Raw genomic sequence first — 19073 nt, 5'->3', positions numbered from 1 at the left:
CACCACCCTCCATGTCCATCTAGAGTCTCCCACCAGAGCTCTTCTCTTACAGGTTTCCTGGGAGAAGGTGGCTTAAGGCTGAGACACTTACGCCCTGGGCCAGCCACTGGGTTCCTGTGCTCTGCTTCACTTCTAGTTACCAGAAAGGTGGAATCTGGATGAGTGGAGGTGAGGAGAAGGTTCAAACTCTCCACCAGACCCACGCTGCAGCTGTGAGCACCTGCTTACAGGGAGGCCTGGGGGTTGGGGAAGTCCAGGAGCTAAATTTAGTCCAAAAGCTGCAACTTAAATTGGGTGGGTATTTACCCTGGGGAAGCTGAGAGGGGGAGGGGAGAGGAATCCTGACCCAGCTGAACTTGTGAGAGCACAGATCACCCCTAGTGTCACTGATAATCAAACCACAACCCCCTCCCCCAGCACACCCTCAGAAAGGAGGCATCCTCAACAATTTGCAGGCCTTTTGCATGCTTGATCTCTCTTGTGCATATCAAGTTTGTTCCTATCACTACCCCACCCTCATCTCAATTCTCAGGGGTCCAGTTCCTCTGAGTCCTTCCCTAAATTCCCACTAGCACACCAAACCCAGGGGCCCTCCCACATCCCTCTGCCCTTAGGCTGCAGCTTCTGCTCTCCCAAGTCCCTCCAGAGGGTTTCAGAGGTCAGCGAACAGGTGTCTGGCCACACTACTCCCCTCTAAGGGGCCAATAAAAGGGGTTGCTTGGGGTCGGGTTCCCTTTCCTGAGAACTTCCACATTGACCCCATAATGACCTCAGTGACCAGAGGAAGGAATCCTTAGGGGATGCACTGAGTCCTAGCTCTAAAGAGGCGAAAGGGAGCAGACCCCCAGATAAGAGCCCACCTCCTGAGAGGTCAGAGGCTGGAGGCCAAGAGGGAGCTCAGGGGCTGGCAGAAAGAGAAAGGGTGCTGAAGCCGGGGAGCCCTGCGAGGGGCTGCGACCGCACCTCCACGTGCGATTGGTTCTCAGGCTCAGGGCAAACGCCAAACCTGCCTAGCAACAGCCCTGAGCAGAGGGAGGGGAGCTTCGGGGAAGTCAGCTGAGCCGGCGCCGCCCAGCTCTGGGCTTCCAGGAATCGCTGGGAGGGCCCCAGCCTCCACCCCACCCCTCCCTTGGTCTCAGGACTCTGCCTTCGGCCTTCTATACCTACTGGGCGGGCTCGGATCCCGTTTCCCTGGCCCCCCACATCTGTGATTCCCTGCTGACGCCTCTTTAGGCTCAGCGGAGATGTTGGAACTGGGCTTTCCTTGTGGCCCCCTTTCCTCGCTCCCTGCCCTGGGCTGACGTCAGTTTTATCTTCCTTCTCCATTCCCTTTTGCCTCCTTCCCCACTCGCTCTCCTCTTAAGATGTCCAAATTCTTCCTTCTCAGCCACTTTCAACCCAGAGAAAGCCCGAGTCCCAAAGCAACAGGAAGATGTGCGGGGGACCGCGAGTGTGGGGAGATCCTGCCGCCTCGGGCAACTCTGTGGTCCCCCACAGTGTCCAGGTGCTCAGAAAACAGCAGCCACTGAGTTCACTGTTTCCACAGGCCCCGTATTCCCGGCTGTGCTCAGCTGGGCTTGTGGAGCTGCGAGCGGGGGCGCTCCTGCGGCACCGCCCCTCCCGGGCAGCCCGGCTTCCAGGAGAGACTCGGCCTCAGTCTCCGAATGGCAGGGGTCTGGGAGAGGATATGATGGCAAAGGCCTGCCCCTCTCAGGCCGCCTGTAGCAAGTTACCTTGAGAGAAGCGAGTAGGAGGAGGAAGGAGGCCAGGCTGAGCCATCTCTGAGGAATGTGGCTTTGGCAGGACATCCAGTGCTGCCCCGCTCCTCCCTCAGCCCTGCCCAGGGCCCCGGAGCCGGGCCGGGCTCCTCCTCTTCCAGGGGAAGGGCTTGGGGCAGGAATCCCTTCCCTTTCCCCATCCCAGGAGAAGCCCCAGAGCGTAGGGAAATGCGTACGGCAGGGCTAGAGAAAGGGAACAGGAAAAAAGAGCTTCGACAAGCCAACTGCCCTTCGCTCAGGTCCCAGCGGAAAGGCGCAGATACCCGGAGACTTCCCAGAGAGACTCGACCCACCAAAAAGCACACCGCGGCCGCGCAGCCGTTCCCTCAGCTCTGGAACCCAGCGCCCCACACCTCAACTGGGTGAACTGGTGACCTCTAGTGGCCCATGACCAGCCTGCAGGTCCTGGGGCTGGCGGAGATTCTCTGACCCAAACTCTCCTCCTGGGCTCTAATGCTGTTCCCCTGCCCACCCTACCTTCTGCCTTCACACTGCTGAGGGGTCCGTAGCCAACAAGGAATAGCCCGTTTCTCATTTGTCATGACCATCTTTAATAAAAAATAAATTAGTTCTGGGTGGGAACCATTTCAGGAGGCAGGGAGTGGGGCTGGGGGAGGGGGGCGCATGCTCACATTTCTCTTTTTCACCCTCTGCCCAGCTGGGCCTTGCTCTGGAGAGGCAGTCTCTTTCCTCCTGCCTTTCTGGGTAAGGCAGGATTGGCAGTGGCTGACCCCAGCCCTAGCTAATTAGGGAGGAAGGGGCAGAGATACTAGGCAAATGAGAAGGGGTCAGAGACACAGGGCAGCTTAGAAGATGTGAGGTCTGAACATGAGAAATGAGGCTTAGGGCACAAAACTGGAGTTGGTGGGGAGACCACACTCTAAGTAGCTCAGATTAGCAAAGAACTGCAGACTTGCTTTCCTCTCCACCTAGGAAAGTCTCAGGGAAACAGGTCTTGCCCTTCTCAGTCTGTGTAACTTCTTTTTGAAAAGTGATACACGTTTGAGCACACACATATCCATGCAGTCCCAAAAGCACACCTGAGGCATATGTGCACACACCCATCACACCACCACATGGGCCTGACCACAGCCCTGAAAGTCACTTTCTGTCACCTTGCCACCCTCTGTCACCTGGAGGACATCCCTGCTGAGACTGGGACAGGCTGGAGAGCCAGGGGGTTCAGAGTGGGCCGATCAATGGGTGACCGATGGTGGCACAGAAAACCGTGAGGGTGCCCCGGACCCCTTTCAGGAGGGATCCTGGGGAGACCGCTCCAGGACATGTGCGCAAGAGCGGCAACAGGTGGCTGTGTAGTAGGGGTAGACGCAGAGCCGGGCCTGTACCACCAGGGGGCAATGTGGAGAGCTGTCCTTGCATTGATCATCTGGGGACAGAGGAGACCAGTGGGCACAAGAGAGTCACCAGGACCCACCGGTCTGGGAATGGGTGTGCTGCCCATTCCCACTGGTCCTTTCTCATCTCCTCCCATACTTCAGCTAATCCACTGTATTGGGGATTGGGGAGAGGGGGCTCTTTACCAGGGCGCTGGCTGCAGGGTTGGCTGTTACAGGGGCGCTTCCTGGAGGGCTGCAGTTGAGGAGGGCATCGGGTGCTGAGGGTCTGGTTGGCGCTCAGGCACTGGACCTCCCGTGTCTGCGTACCCCCTTGGCAGGAGCGAGAACACTGGGGCGACCCCAGCCATCATATCAGACCTTTGCCAGGCCCGGGATCCTCCTTAACCCCTGGCTCCACCTCTCTCCCCAAAAGGTGGTGGTGGGGACCCTCCTAGGACATTGTGAAATCCCAAATGGAGAGGGCCCGTCTTTCCTCCAAGTCTATAAGAAGTAGGACAGTGGTAACGCTTGGCTGGGCTTATTCTGGGGCACAGAGAGACCTGGAGGGGGTACAGGGAGAGGAGCTCCCCTCCCCTGGGGGCCCAGGCTGAGCAGGGCAGGGCAGCGCAGCCAGGCACTCACTGGGCTCCAGGGCGTGGAAAACCATCGGTCCTGGCAGGCCTGCCCTTGACAGGGCTGCAGGGCAGGGGGCCTGGGGAGGTGAGAACAGTTGCTCGGAGAAGTCACGTTGAACTCCGTCCCCAGTTTGGATACACAGATAATGTCTCTACGCTGTGTGCCGGAGCCACATTCAGAGGAACACTAGTGTAGGGGGGAGGGCAGGGTGATGAGGGGAGAGGAGGGGAGGACAGAGAGCACCCCAAGTGCCCACAAGGAATCCCATTGGGACTGGCACCCCCTTCCTGCTCTCAGCAGGCGCTCAGCTTACCTCACCCCAGGGCCCTGTGTACCAGCGCCAAGTCCTCTCACAGGGCCCCAGGCTGCAGGCGCGCATGTCAGGGGGCCGGCTTCCTGGTGGACAGCTCTGCCCAGTTCCTGCTCCTGCTTCCCCCTGGCCCGGCCCGAGGGCTGCCCCACTCCCAAGGCAGACCACAGAGCGCCGCTGGATTCCCGTCCCACACTCGGCTGAGCACTGCGGAGGAGGAGAGCGGCCTGTGTGAGGGGCCTGCTGGTGACTGGCACAAGGGACAGTATGGGGGCAGGGAGGGATGCATCCTGGGTCCGAATCCTGGGCGTTAGGGAATGTCCCCGGGTACCAGGCCTGGACGGGGAATCCTAGCCGGGCCCCTCATGGAAGTTATTCTCACTTATCTCTGGGTTCCCAATGTCAAGCATGTGGCAGGCGCTTGATCAATACAAGTTTATTGAGCTGTGCTGGAAAGGCTGAGGTGTCCTGGGCATGGTTACCCAGGATGCAGGACATGGCTGGGGGTTCGGGGCTCACCTTGGAGCTCCAGTCGCTGTGGAACCAGGCGGTAGTACAGGGCCCCATGTCACAGGCCTCTCTGCTGGGGGGCTGTGGGGGGCCTGACGCACACTCCTGCTCGCTCACTTCATCACCATTGTTCCCAACACAGCGAACCTGCCGGCTTCTCTGGCCCCGGCCGCACCGCACGGAGCACTGAGGGGGCGAGGGGAATCCAGGGAGCTGGGCTTCCCAGACCTTTCTCAGCCAGCTTCCAGCTCTGGGGCTTCAGAACCAGGCTCTGCCTTCGATCCCCAGCCCAGCAGTCACATGGCTTCGTGGGCTGAGGAGGAGGCTGATCCCTAGGGCCCTGGGCCCCCAGTCCCTGGTTCGGTCCCTTATCTGACTTCTATATTGGGGGTCCATATGAAACCATGTTTGTAAATAGTTTCTGCTGATGAAAAATAAGTTGAAAAACCACTGCTCTTGTTCACCTGTGCCCATTCCCCTCCCCAGCACCTCCTTGCCCGGGCACACTCACCTGGCTCCAAGGAGAGCCAACTTCCCAATTGCCACAGAGGCGCAGCTGGCAAGACTGGGTGATGTTGGGCCGGGGGAGATGTCCACAGCGCTCCGGGGGCACCGAGGAGCCACCCCCACCAAATTCCTGCCGGCACTGCAGCTGGCGGTGCTGGGTGCCGGGGCCACAGGAGCGGCTGCAGGATGTCCACTCACCAGCCTCCCAGCTGCAGGCACCAGCAGGGCAGGGAAGAGGTGGAGACACAGATGAGATGTGTGGGGCTGCCGTGGCAGCAGAGATGGAAGACACACTGGACGTGGGGGACTCAGAGGAGAGTGGGCATGTTTGGCGTTTGGAGTCTGGGTTCCTGGGGGGCTCAGCCTGCCATGGCTTTTTTTTTTTTTTTTTGAGACGGAGTCTTGCTCTGTCCCCCAGGCTGGAGTGCAGTGGCACGATCTCGGCTCACTGCAAGCTCCACCTCCCGGGTTCACGCCATTCTCCTGCCTCAGCCTCCCGAGTAGCTGGGACTACAGGCGCCCGCCAACATGCCCAGCTAATTTTTTTTTTTTTTTTTTTGTATTTTTAGTAGAGACGGGGTTTCACTGTGTTAGCCAGGATGGTCTCGATCTCCTGACCTCGTGATCCGCCCGCCTCGGCCTCCCAAAGTGCTGGGATTACAGGCTTGAGCCACCGCGCCCGGCCCAGCTTTCTTGCTGCCTACCAAATGTCTGCCTTTCTAATCTAATGTTGTGTCTCTGCAGCCAGGAGATGTCGCGTTGAGTGCAGAGTTCAGGTAAGATTCTGGGGGCAACTGCAGTGTTTCCAGTACCCTAACCCTCCCCGTGGGCCATACTCACTATGGGGGGCATGGGGTGCCATGGCAGGGTTCAGGGGAGGCTGGGGGCCTGGCACCCGCGGCACAGCTGCGTTCATCCAGTTCCTCTCCCGACTCACGGGAGATGCAGAGGAAAATGGGGCGCCAGACACCTAAGTGGGTGAGAAGGCAGCCGAGGAGGCAGGAGGCTAGAGCCCAAGCTCAGTGGTATCCCAGACGCAGGGTCGGGCGTGGCCCCACAATCTGGGATGCAGGATTAGGAGTGTCAGTTGGGGAGTTTGGACCGAGGTGCGGGGAATGCACTGCGATGTCTCACCTTTCCCGCAGGACGCTGAGCATGCAGAGTGTCCCACTCGTTTCCAGTACGCAGCTGGAGACCCCAGGGGTGTCCTGGGATGGGGCGGGGCGGGTATCTGGGGGATCCGCACCTGACGCTGGAGGATGCCTGGGGTCCGGGCTGGGCGGGGCACCGGAGCGAGTGGGGGCTCCACCCTCAGAATCTCTGTGCAGGGGAGCAGGCGAATCAGATGCCACCCCACTGCCCCAGAGCCCGCCCTGCAGCCTCTCCCTCCTCCTTCCAAGTGCAGGGGTCAGAGTCTTACCCGGCTGAAGCTGGGGGACAGGGGGCTCTGGGGTGGGGTTCTCAAGGATTGGAGGAGGTGAAGAGATGACATACTGATAAAAAACGCCTGGGTTTTCCTCCTGAAAGATCATCTGGGGAGAAGAGAAGATAATGAATGTGTGGGGGTGGCCAGAGGAGGATGCCACCAGCTCTCTCTCCCATCTTGACAACCACAGCTCTGCCCTTAGAGGGAACAGCCTCCCTCCCCAGCATCCAGCTGCCCCTGGCCCCAGGCTCACATAGACATCCACAGGCTGGGTGGTGGGGCCTTCAGCCGACAGACTCTCCCCTTTGCCCTCCTCCCTGGGAGGACGGTTATATCGAAAGACGGTCCCGCCGGCCCTGTAGGACCCAGGGGGATCCACAGCCCAGTTCCCATTGATGATGGACCGGCCCCCAGGGCCACGAAGTGCTGCGGGTCAGAGGTGAGAGATCGGGAAATTCCAGGGTGATAATACCTTCCTCCTCCCACACTGTGTCCTTAGCCTATAGAAGTTCCCACCAGAACCTAAGATCCCCCCAAGTCCTCTCAGCTTCCTCACTCCTTCCATGAGGGGAGGGGCTAGGCCCTGGACATCCCCGTTTGGCTTGCTCACTGCACTGAGTGGGGGTATGGAGGGCCGAACAGAGATGGAAGTGGAAGGGGAGGCAGCTGGGTGCTCACCCAGGTAGTTGGAGCTAGGCCGGAGCTGGGCAATCTGGAGCCGCGAGGCTCCTGCTGGAATCCACAAGATCTTCTGATAGCCCAGGGGGCCCCCTCGGTCAGTGAGGTTCCCCGAAACAAGGCGACAGGTAGAATCATCACCCCCACAGACTCCACAGCCATCAGGACGCCTGCCAGAGCCAAGGATCCCATCACAGCCGGGGCTCTGGAGAGAGTGAGGTGAGGCAGCGGCCACAGAATGCCAGACACCACCTCAACCCCACCCCAGTCCCCTCGGGAGCCTCAGCTCACTACCCTGCTTTTTGTGCCACAAATGAGAGCACAAAAACAGCCCCAACATCCCCAGCCAGACCCAGGGACACAGACAGGCGCCCGATCAGATCCTTCAGGCTCTGCTCAGCCCAGCTTGGCAGGTGAGAATTCTCCCTTGGTGATCTCAGTATGGTGTTTTGTTGTTGAATTGATTGAGACTGTGCAAATACGTGTGTGTGCATGTGTTCATGCATGTGTATCTACATGTGTATGTATACATGTGTGCACGCATATGCGTGTGTGCATGTGCATGTGTGTGCATGTGTGTCTGTGTGCATATGCGTGTGTGCATGTGTTCATGCACGTGTGCACATGTGTATGCATACATGTCTGTCCATATGCGTGCATGTGTGCATGTGCATGTGTGTGCATATGCATGTGTGCATGTGTGTGCGTGTCTGTGTGCATATGCGTGTGTGTACGTGCTTGCATGTGTGCATGTGTTCATGCATGTGTGTGTGTACATGTGTATGCGCATGGGGGCATGTGTGTGTCTGTGTGCATATGCATGTGTGTGTGTGTGTGTGACTCTGTCTTCCCTCACCAGACAGCGTCCAGCCACACAGATGTCAGGGGCTCCAGGCTGACACAGGGTCCCATCCTGGACCTTTTCGGTGTGACGGACATAGAAGCGGAAGCCACGGGGCCGGCAGTTCAGTTCACAGCGCTGGGAGCCCTGGACTAAGGGACAGGGTAGAAGGGTGGTTAGTGGGCTCCCTGGTGGGAGGTCAGCTGAGAGAGGCCCCAGAGGGGGCACCTTGAGGTTGCCCAGTTCACTGTGGATGAAGGAAACGTGACAACAGCACAAGCTGAGAAGGTGGTCAGGGCCGGGCGCAGTGGCTCATGCCTGTAATCCCAGCACTTTGGGAGGCCAAGGTGGGTGCATCATTAGGTCAGGGGTTCAAGACCAGCCTGGCCAACATGGTGAAACCCTGTCTCTACTACAAATACAAAAATTAACCGGGCGTGGTGGCACATGCCTGTAGTCCCAGCTACTCGGGAGGCTGAGGCAGGAGAATTGCTTGAACCCAGGAGGCAGAGGTTGCAGTGAGCTGAGATCGTGCCACTGCACTCCAGGCTGGGCGACAGAGTGAGACTCTGTCTCAGAAAAAAAAAAGAAGGTGGTCAGGTCAGTCGAGGTCACCGAGACCATCAAAGGGACTCTGAACTGAGAGAGGAGCAATCCCTGATGCCCATGATTCTGTGTGTTCAGAGCTCCTGAGTGCTTGTCTTGGTGTCAAGTTAACACAGGCCTAAAGTGAAGCGGATGGTAACCTGGGAGCAGCCGGTACGATAGTGCCCGGGATGCGTGGCACACCCCCACCTGGCTGTCACGACTGGACAGGATCTCTCCCACCGTGGCCCTCCTGTGTCACAGCCACGTGACGCCCGGTGATGGCCTTCCCAGAGGAGTCCAGACAAAGCGTGTCTCCCACACCTCCTCCTCCCAAACCGACCTCTCTGCAGACCACTCACCACCTGTGCTGTCTCCTGACCCAGCCCCAGGGAGAAGAAAGAAGGCATGGCGCAGGGGAAGCAGAGGGGCTGGAAGTCATTCAGGGCTGGGAGTAAGCAGGTGTCTCCTCTCCCTTTCATCCCCAATTCCAAGCCACCACTGCCCAGGTTTGGGCAAGAAACCTCACCTTCAGTGAAGGGCTCCCACTGGTACAGCTGGCCCATGAATTCCTGGGAGTTAAAGGCCGCGCACTGCAGGGCCCGGGGGTCTGGCTGCTCGGGGGGGCAGGGCTGCGGTGAGGGGTACAAAGGAGTCAGAGCTGGGGAGCAAAATGAGGGTAGGGTCAGGGCTGAACCTGGGGAGCAGGCGGGAGGCTCAGGTCAGCGGAAGAGCTCCAAGACCCCTGCCCTGAGGTGGTCAGATGCCAAGGCCCTTCTCCCTCAGGTATCAAGCAGAAGCTGAGGACCCAGCTTCAGGGCGGGGAGGCCACACTGGAGGTCGGGGTTGGGAGGGGAGGCCCGAGGAGACTCACCGCTTGGCTGCAGGCTCTTAGCTGCTCACTCTCCCCAGAACATCTTGGGATAGGGCTACTGGGAGCAAAGAGGCTCCAGAGGGAGCTGGCATGGGGGCCGTTGCTCAGCAGGGGCAGCCAGGCGCCCGGGTGCTGAGGGTCAGGCTCCAGGCGGGGCCCGTGAGGAGTCCCCCCAATTCCCCAAGGCCCCTGGCCCTGCTGGCTTCGGCCCCGAAGGACCGAAGGAAAAGGATCAGGGCGTCTCTCTGCTACCTGGGGACTGGCCCAACCCTGGGAACTTGGCCTTTGTGGCTGAGGGGATGCACGGAAGAAGCCACCTTCTTCTAAGGAGTGTGTGGGTAAGGGGGGCTCTGTGCCAGAGGCCTGGGCTCTGGGGTGGTGCCGTGGGGGGGCAGGCCTGGTTCTGGGGGCCACCTCTGTCTGAGCAGTTTCAGGGCTTAGAGGTTCTGCTGCGGGGGATGGGGTGTGGACAGACAGTTCTGTGGGAGGGAGCTCAGTTTGGGGGCTGCCGTTTGCGGAGAATGACTCTGCTCTTGGAGTAGGGGATGGAATGGGCTCTTCCCCTCTAGAAGAGATCAGGGACAGCTCAGATCTGGGTGGCCTCCGAGGGTGCCTGCGGTTCCTGTGCAGTGGCAATGCAAAGGGCACTCTCCCATAACCGAACATTCCTGGCTTGATGGGATCTCGAAGCCGGGACCTGAGAAGGTGTTTCAGATGTGGGGGCACAGCTCTGACCACCTCTGACCCTGTTTCCCCAGTTTACTTCCTGGCACCAAAGACAAGCCCTCTGAAGCCACCCGTGCTCCCCTTTCCTTCATGCTAAGCCCCCACCTTGTCCAAGGCCCACCTCTTCCACCCAGGTCTCTCACCTCCTGGCTGCTCGAATCTCCTGGGTCTCCTCTCTCCCTAGGTGGGAAGCGGGACCTCGAAGTGGGCCACCCCTTCCCTGAGACTGTGTCCTGTACAAGGGGAGGGCTTCTGGATGTCTTGGGGGCCGGGGAGGGAGGGGCAGACTCGGGCGGAGCTGCGCTGTAGGGAGGTGACATGTCCGGCTCCTGCGCTGCACCCCCACCCCGCAGGGTTGGGAGCAAGAGTCCCACTGGACCCAAGGTCCCCAGACACCTTCGGGGCCCTGGCCCTCCTCTGTAGGTGTCTGAAGAGAGTGTCCGGACAACACCTATATAGAGAAAAAAGTCAGACAGAATTGGAAGGATTAGACGGAACTGTCCAGAGCGTCCATGTAGACCAACCCTGAGGCTCACGGAGTCGCTACCAGTCCAAGGTCACATTCAGCAGCAGAGGGAGAACTACACCTCGGCCTCTTGGTGTTATGAGGCAAGGAACTGGGGAGTTGGCAGGGGAGGTGGGTGGGCTGTGGGGAATGGAGGCGTGGCCTGGAGAGATGGGGTGGGAGCCCAGGGGGAGATGAAAGGGTGGCAGGCAGGCTGCAGCTGCTCACTTGTCCAAAGCTCACCTCCTGATCCAGGCAGAGCTGAGGGAGGGACAGAAGCAGCAGCAGATACAGCCAGGGCCTGCAAACCAAAGACCAGGGGAGGGACGTCAGACTGGAGCCGGAGCCAGAGGGGGTGTTGCAACACCGCCCTCGGCCCCCAGCTGGCTCCCCATATCCTGACTACCAACTTCTCAGAAAGCAGAAGTTACTCATCACTTCCCCTGCCCCTCCCAGTGGTCCTCTTTCCCTCACTTCCAGACACACAGCCGTCCCAGCACCCCCCCTTTTCCTCCCCCCACCACCCGTGGCCCCTTCTCTCACCTGCTGGTCCAGTTCTCCATCGCTCCCCCGCTACTGCCCCAGGGCAAGGGAGGAGTGGACTGGTCACAAAAACTACGCAGGCATCTGGGCATGGAGGGTGCTCTCTGCAGGGACAGAAGCCTGGTGGTTACCTCTCCAGTGTCCAGAGAGCTTGGGGCTGGGAGGACAGCTCAGAGAGTATGGAGGAGGGGGCGAAACTGGCCCACCCCTTTAGGATCCCCAGGGTAGGAGCAGGGAGGATCACTGCCTTGTCCATCTGTAGAGGCTACATGGTCAGGGACTGACCTCAGCCTTCCAACTAAGGCTCAGTCCCCGCCCCTGGGCCCTGTAGGGGCTTCTTAGCTCCTCCCCAAATCCTACCTAGGGACTGTTTCTAGGCCGGCTCAGGCACACACAAAAGGCTTTTTTTTTTTTTTTTTGAGATGGAGATCTCACTCTGTCATCCAGGCTGGAGGGCAATGGTGCCACCAAAGCTCATTGCAGCCTCAAACTCACAGGCTCTCCTTCCTCAGCCTCCTGAGTAGGTGGGACTACATGCGTGCACCACCACACCCAGCTAATTTTGGCATTTTTTGGTGGAGACAGGATCCAGCTAAATTGCCCAGGCTGGTCTCGAACTCCTGGCCTCAAGCGCTTCTCCCACCTTGGCCTCCCAAAGTGCTGGGATGACAGATGTGAGCCACCGCACCCAGACAGAGGGCTCCTTCTAAAATGGTTGTCATCTGCTCCCACTCCTGCCCTCCCAGAGGTGCCTAGAAAGTAGAGGAGGAAGGCTCCACTGAGGATGTGCCAGACACTCTATCTGAGGACCCACCAGAAGCCCCTTCCTTGGGTCTTCCAGAAACAAGACCTTCCCCAGCCATCTCTCTGTCCTACTTGCCTCCCGCCTTTCTCTTCCCTTCTTAGATAAGCTCTTTACGGAACATCCAGGCACATCTCAGACACTTTTTGGCCAAGGGATAAGCTAAATGGGTTGACGGTTTAATCTCTAGAGAAGAAGCTGGCAATGTAACACCCACTCTGGGTGCCAGCATCCGGAGTTGGTTCAGTGAGGGCTTGTTTCCTGTGCGGCTCTACCAGCTGGGGAAGCGGGAAGGAGAGGTGCAGCCGGGGCTGCCTCATGCCCCGGACACAGGCCTCTCATTCTGAAGAGCCGGGAAGTCCATCTGAAGTTCAGCTTTGAACACTGGAGAAGTGAGGCTTGGAACCCACCCCAGCCACCAAGCCTGACTCTCTTTGCCCCCTTCTTCTCACTTTGAGTCCTTCCCACCCCTGCTCCTCATCCCACTCTTAGTTCTGCTTTCCAGGAAAAAAAAAATCTGTTTCTGTTGGATCTGAAAGGCACTCGGGAGAGGAATCCAGGGAGCCCTCCCATTGCTGAGGTGGGCCAGCTCTGGGGCGGAAAATGACCAAGAGAAGGGTAGGAATGTGCCTGGGGGCAGACACTCAGCCCCACTGCCCTCCCTGAGACCTAGGGTTCGGAATTTGAGGGAGAGGTCAGCGTGGCTGAGCCAGAGCGGGCGCCTCAGGGCTTGGGGTTGGGGAGGGGGTTGCCGATGGCCACTCCTTCCCCTGGCTGGGCCAGCCACTGAGGTCAGCAACTCCGCCCTGACTGAACGGGGGAGGCCAGGGTCTCCAGAGAAGGGCCCATGTTCCACCCGTCTTCAGGCTCTGCCTGACTCTGTTACTCCAGCTGAGGGAAGAAGAAACGGGGTGATGGTCACTGCCTGCCCCTTCTCTGATGCCGACCCCTCTCCATGCCCTCTCTGCCTCTGCTTCTCTCTGCCACCGAGATCTCTTCTCGCCGCCCCTCTCCACGCGTCTACCCAGTACACATAATCCCGTCCGAGCTGGGTTTGGCTTTGGCAGTTCCCTGGAGAAGTGAGGGGTGGGGGTGACGTGAGCTCCCGGGGCCCGGGCCAGGCCTGGCTCCCTCTCTGGAAAAGTCCCACCCCACCCTCCACTGTGCAGCCCGGCAGGGGCCCATGCCCCCTCCTCTGCAGAAACACACGCACATTTATGCTTCTCACCCCTTTCCATGTCCCTCATTTGGTGTCGTTCCCGGCCCAGGACGAGGAAAGGAGAGGTCAGAGGTGGTCACTCTGGTGCCAGAGTAGACCGCGGTCTGGACAAACGTGGGCTCCTCCTGGCCACATCTCTCCACACTGCCCAGTGAAGACCAAGGAACAGAGACCTGCGCAGGGCTCACCCCTTCACCCCCAGGTCTCCCCGCTGGAGAGTGGCTGGACCCTGTGTTTCTGGGCTAGCCATGGAGAATCCCTGTCCTGAGTCCGAATTCCCGGGCCCTCACAGAGCCCTCCACTCCTGGGTCTGGCAGGCCACCCCAACAGGTGTCTTTCTTTTTTGTCAACCTCTTCTGCCATCGGGCTGAGCTGGATCGAGGGCACCCACCTGCGTCCCTCGCGGCGACCCTGTCCTCCAAGTCCAGGAGTGCAGTGGGGGGCACACCGTCCCAGAGCACCCTCCTAGGGAGAGGGCAGGAGGCGCCGGCCGCGCGGGGAGGTCGTGGGTCTGTTTTCCAACTTTACTATGTGACTTAGGAGGAATTTTGGCTCACTCCCCGCCCGGGTGATGGGGCCAGAGTTCCACGGGATCAGACTCCCTCCCCAGGAATTCTACCCCAGGGGCTGGAAGATTGTCCGAGGCCACCGGAGCTGGGTCCGGGGTCGTGGCGGGGGCGCGACCGCACAGCGCAGGGAGAGGGGACGACGCGGGCGCGCGGGGCGGGCGGTCTAACGGGACCCGGGAGAGGGGCGGCCGGGGCCGTGGTCCCGGGGATGTCTCTACCTGCTCTGCGAGCCCCGGGTGGCCCGTTAACCCTTCTGCGCCCAGGCGCTCTCTCCAGGCAACCTCGCTCCGCGGCGGCCACTGCGGCCCCTGAGCCGCGCTCCGGTCACAGCCGCCTCGGCCGCGACTCCGCCCTCGCGCCCGTCCCCGCCCCGCCCCGCTCGCCAAGCGCCCCAGCCCGCGCCCCTCGGCGGTCCTGGGGTGGAGACGGTCGGCCTCGCAGCCCCGCTCGCCAGGACCACCCACCCCGGGCTGCGCGCCGGGCGCCCCCCCGACGGCTGCGTGAGCAGAAGCCCGGGCTGGCCCAGCCGGGGTTGGAGGCTGCCGTAGCTCCTGGGCGCTGTCCCCGTGCCCGGCTGAGACTAGGGACTTAAGCAGCCCAGGCCTCCGAGCGGCTCGGGAGAGCGGTGCGAGCGCGGCGCGGCGCGGCACAGGCGGGGCGCCCTCCAGGGGCGCCTGGAGCGAGGCGGCCTGGGAGAGCCACTGGTCCGAGAGGGCGGCGCCCTGGACGGAGGTGCCCACGGCCCCCGATCCGCGTGGGTCCAGGCTCTCCCCTCCACGCAGCCTCCCCTGCAAACTCAGTCACTCCTGCCTCTCCCGTGTTGGGCAGTGGCGGTTCCGATTGCTGGGACTTCTATGAGCTCCGGTTTTTTCTTCAGTAAGGTTTTACACTCGGGCCTCAGCGAAAGGACAGCGTGCTGACTTCTGAGTCAGACTGATCTGGATTTGAGTCTCAGCTCCAGCTCTTGCCAGCTATGTGGTCTTCGACGGATACTTCCACCCCTGTGTGGTGCAGTTTGCTCATCTGCAAAATGGGACTAATCTAATATATATGATGGGCTTGGATATGTCTCTTTATCCATTTATACATGGAAGAATGCATCCCAAACTCAGTAGCATTGGTGACATCTGGGGAGGGGTGCAGGGTTGGGGGAGGACTGAAAAAGGCTTTTGCTTTTTACTCTGCGTTATGTTTATTATTATTATTTTTTTTTTTCAGACGGAGTCTCTGTCGCCCAGGCTGGAGTGCAGTGGCGCTATCTTGGCTCACTGCAAGCTCCGCCTCCCAGGTTCACGCCATTCTCCTGCCTCAGCCTCCCGAGTAGCTGGGACTACAGGCGTCTGCCATCACGCCCGGCTAATTTTTTGTATTTTTAGTAGAGACGGGGTTTCATTGTGTTAGCCAGGATGGTCTCCATCTCCTGACCTCGTGATCCGTCCGCCTCGGCCTCCCAATGTGCTGGGATTACAGGCGTGAGCCACCGCGCCCGGCCTCTTGTTATTAGTATTATTATTATTGAGACGGAGTCTCATTCTTGTCGCCCAGGCTGGAGTGCAATGCCACGATCTCGGCTCACTGCAACCTCCACCTCCCGGATTCAAGCGATTCTCCTGCTTCAGCCTCCTGAGTAGCTGGGATTACAGGCGCCCGGCTAATTTTTTTTGTTGTTGTTAGTAGAGACAGGGTTTCACCATGTTGGCCAGGCTGGTCTTGAACTCCTGACCTCAGGTGATCTGCCCGCCTTAGCCTCCCAAAGTGCTGGGATTACAGGCATGAGCCACCGCGCCCGGCCGTGTAATGTTATTTTTGTGAATTTTTTTAGCCACAAGAGCAATCCATCTATTAGTTTTTTTTTTTTTTTTTTTTTTTTTTTTGAGACGGAGTCTCGCTCTCTCGCCCAGGCTGGAGTGCAGTGGCGCGATCTCCGCTCACTGCAAGCTCCGCCTCCCGGGTTCACGCCATTCTCCTGCCTCAGCCTCTCCGAGTAGCTGGGACTACAGGCGCCCGCCACCACGCCCGGCTAATTTTTTGTATTTTTAGTAGAGACAGGGTTTCACCGTGGTCTCGATCTCCTGACCTCGTGATCCACCTGCCTCGGCCTCCCAAAGTGCTGGGATTACAAGCGTGAGCCATCGCGCCCGGCCCATCTATTAGTTTTATCTCTTTTTTTTTTTTTTTTTTTTGAGATGGAGTTTCACTCTTGTTGCCCAGGCTGGAGTGCAGTGGCGCGATCTCAGCTCACTGCAACCTCTACCTCCCAGGTTCAAGTGATTCTCCTGCCTCAGCCTCCCGAGTAGCTGGGATTAGAAGCATGCGCCACCACACCCGGCTTATTTTATATTTTTTTAGTAGAGACAGGGTTTCTCCATGTTGATCAGGCTAGTCTAGAACTCCCGACCTCAAATGATCCTCCCGCTTCGGCCTCCCAAAGTGCTGGGATTATAGGCGTGAGCCACAGTGCCTGGCTATTATTTATTATAAATAAATAATATATGTAAGCTGGGCGTGGTGGTGAAAGCCTGTAGTCCTAGCTACTCAGGAGGCTGAGGGGGGAGGATTGCTTGAGCCCAGGAGTTTGAGGCTGCAGTGAACTATGATCGTGCCACTGCATTCCAGCCCCTACGACAGAGAGAGACCTCGTCTCAAAAAATAAACACATAAGGCCGAGGCGGGCGGATCACGAGATCAGGAGATCAAGACCATGGTGAAACCCCGTCTCTACTAAAAATACAAAAAAAAAAATTAGCCGGGCGTGGTGGTGGGCGCCTGTAGTCCCAGCTACTTGGGAGGCTGAGGCAGGAGAATGGCGTGAACCCAGGAGGCGGAGCTTGCAGTGAGCCGAGATTGTACCACTGCACTCCAGCCTGGGCGACAGAGCGAGACTCCGTCTCAAAAATAAAAAAATAAAAAAAATAAACACATAAATAAATAAAATATGTAAAATGATGTAAAATGGCTGGCATAGAGTAGATAATAAATGGTCACTGCTATTTTTATATTTTTACTTTTTTTTTTTTTTTTTTGAGAAGGAGTCTTGTCCTGTCACCCAGGCTGGAGTGCAATGGCGCCGTCTCAGCTTACTGCAACCTCTGCCTCCTGGGTTCAAGCCATTCTCCTGCCTCAGCCTCCTGAGTAGCTGGGATTACAGGCACGAGCCACCATGCCCGGCTAATTTTTTGTATCTTTAGTAGAGACGGGGTTTCACTATGTTGGCCAGGCTGGTCTCGAACTCCTGACCTCATGATCCGTCCGCCTCAGCCTCCTAAAGTGCTGGGATTACAGATGTGAGCCACTGCGCCCGGCCTATATTTTTACTTTCTATTTACTGACGCATTGGATTTTGTTGGGTCTACTCAGTGTTTTAAAGGTTTTTGTTTGTTTGTTTTTTGTTTTTAAGAGAGGCTAGTTTCAAACTCCTGGGCTCAAGAAATCCTCCTTCCTTGGGCTCCTAAAGTGCCGGGATTACATGTGTGAGCCACTGGGCCCAACCTAAAGGCACATTTTTTTAAAATAACTTGTCAATACGTGTTTTAAAACCTAGATATTTTAAAATTTCTCTTGAAAAACTAAAACACAAAAATAGAAGCTCTAACAACATTGTCCTGCATCCTCACAAAATATCGGAGGCCTTTGGTTCCCCTGCCTGTCATTTCTTGGGTACCTTTTGCACTTTGTGTTGAAGGAGCAGCAAGAAGTCTCTGGCCTCAAGGAGTTGGGTCTGATCAGGCACAGACACTGCAGGTAATGGGGTCATGGGAAGGTTAATACTGGGCTCAGCTGAAGGAGATGTAATCTCTAAGATGATGGATGTGAAAACATAAAATGCTTTCAAAATGTAAGAATTGGGCTGGGCGCGGTGGCTCATGCCTGCAATCCTAGCACCTTGGGAGGCCAAGGCGGGCAGATCGCCTGAGGTCAGGAGTTCAAGACCAGCCTAGCCAACATGGCGAAAGCCCATCTCTACTAAAAATACAAAAATTAGCCGGGTGTGGTGGTGGGTGCTTGTAATCCCAGCTACTCAGGAGGCTGAGACAGGGAGAATTGCTTGAACCTGGCAGGCGGAGGTTGCATTGAGCTGAGATCATGCCACTGCACTCCAGCTTAGGTGACAGAGCGAGACTCTGTCTCAAAAAAATAAATAAAAGAAAAGAAAATGTAAGAATTGTGTCCCGAGCTGGGTACAATTGCAGGCACCTGTAGTCCTGGCACTTCGGGAGGCTGAAGTGGGAGGATCACTTGAGGCCAAGAGTTCAAGTCCAGCCTGGGCAACATGGCAAGACCCCATCTCTAAAAAAAAAAAAAAAAAAAAAAGAAGAAAAAAGAAAGGAGAAAAAGAATTGTATCATTATTTGAAATTTAACATACATATTTTTTCTCGGTAAATCCCTAAGTTCTTTCAGGATAAAGGACTATTTGTGCTTTGTATCATCTATACTTTTTCCTATTTTAGAGTTTTGTTTTTTTGATAAGTCACTGAAACAACAACAACTTGAAAACACGAAGTACACCACGAAACACGACGCGGGCCAGATCAACCTGCGCCTCTGGGAGGTGCTTTTCCTCATCCTCCATCTGGGTCCTGAGTTCCTACATGGGTTGAGAAGATAAAAGGTTAATGCCCCTCCCAGAGGGGTGGTTTATCTAGGGACTCCTGGTGACAACCTCGAGGCATATTTATAGTGCTAGCTTTGAAGGGGAAGCCCCTTTGCCCAGACCTCAGAGTATGATACAGATGATGAGAAGCCTTGCCTTCCGGGCAGAGGAAGATATTTTAGGCCAGGGACCCTTCAGTCCTGGCCCAGTCACACCCCATCAGCATTCACTTATCTACAGGGAGGGAAGCTGCAGGACAGGAGCATGAGAGGGGAGCCTGGGAGGAGAGAAAGGGTCTGCCTTTGACATTTGTAACTGCTGAGAACTGAAGGTCAAAAATAATCCTTTCCACTAAGAAATGGCTGCTGACCAAAGAGCTCATGAGATTTGCTACCGCTGTCACCTCTCATGGCTTGGTGGTCTGAAAATATTGTAGAAAGAAAAGAGTTTCCTATGCCTCAGCAATTTGTGAAATACCAGATTAAGTTTGTGGACACTGTCTCCAGGATAAAAAGTTTTCAGGCTGGGTGCGGTGTCTCACGCCTGTAATCCCAGCACTTTGGGAGGCTGAGGTGGGTAGATTGCTTAAGCCCAGGAATTTGACACCAGCCTGGGCAACATAACAAGACCCTGT

At 57.5% G+C, this 19073-nt stretch overlaps 2 protein-coding genes across 3 annotated transcripts; both read right to left on the bottom strand.

The window, feature by feature from the left end:
* Positions 1-159: 159 nt before the first annotated feature.
* Positions 160-12322, bottom strand: ADAMTSL4 (ADAMTS like 4). Of its 2 annotated transcripts, XM_063626030.1 has the most exons (19): positions 12276-12322; positions 11257-11360; positions 10957-11014; positions 10352-10659; positions 9483-10179; positions 9138-9240; positions 8971-9039; positions 8039-8175; positions 7183-7387; positions 6758-6930; positions 6499-6610; positions 6213-6398; positions 5919-6048; positions 5083-5287; positions 4581-4757; positions 4065-4268; positions 3758-3937; positions 3320-3464; positions 3029-3165 (listed from the first exon to the last, which is right to left on the bottom strand). In XM_063626030.1, the coding sequence occupies exons 1-19, from the start codon at positions 12288-12290 to the stop codon at positions 3029-3031; spliced, it is 3345 nt and encodes a 1114-aa protein (XP_063482100.1). In that variant the 5' UTR covers positions 12291-12322. The 2 variants fall into 2 exon arrangements, with proteins under 2 accessions (XP_063482101.1, XP_063482100.1); XM_063626031.1 differs by lacking the exon at positions 8971-9039 and having other exon boundaries at positions 160-3165.
* Positions 12323-12378: 56 nt separating this feature from the next.
* LOC134734268 (uncharacterized) lies at positions 12379-13273 on the bottom strand. The gene is given in 2 exon segments (XM_063626168.1): positions 12379-13105; positions 13108-13273. Coding segments are annotated over 2 exon segments (765 nt in total). The 3' UTR covers positions 12379-12506.
* Positions 13274-19073: the final 5800 nt, after the last annotated feature.

Source organism: Symphalangus syndactylus, chromosome 12 (assembly GCF_028878055.3).
Source record: "Symphalangus syndactylus isolate Jambi chromosome 12, NHGRI_mSymSyn1-v2.1_pri, whole genome shotgun sequence".
In the NCBI taxonomy this organism is placed as follows: Eukaryota; Metazoa; Chordata; class Mammalia; order Primates; family Hylobatidae; genus Symphalangus; species Symphalangus syndactylus.
This window is presented reverse-complemented; position numbering and strand designations above follow the sequence as displayed.

Bases quoted from the DNA above. Each gene is read 5' to 3' on its own strand.
- ADAMTSL4 (XM_063626030.1), bottom strand. The intron at 9,040-9,137 runs GTGAGGTTTCTT...AATGACTTCCAG, and splicing joins GTGGGAGCCCTTCACTGAAG to CCCCTCTGCTTCCCCTGCGC. The intron at 3,938-4,064 runs GTAAGCTGAGCG...CCCCTACACTAG, and splicing joins ACACAGGGCCCTGGGGTGAG to TGTTCCTCTGAATGTGGCTC.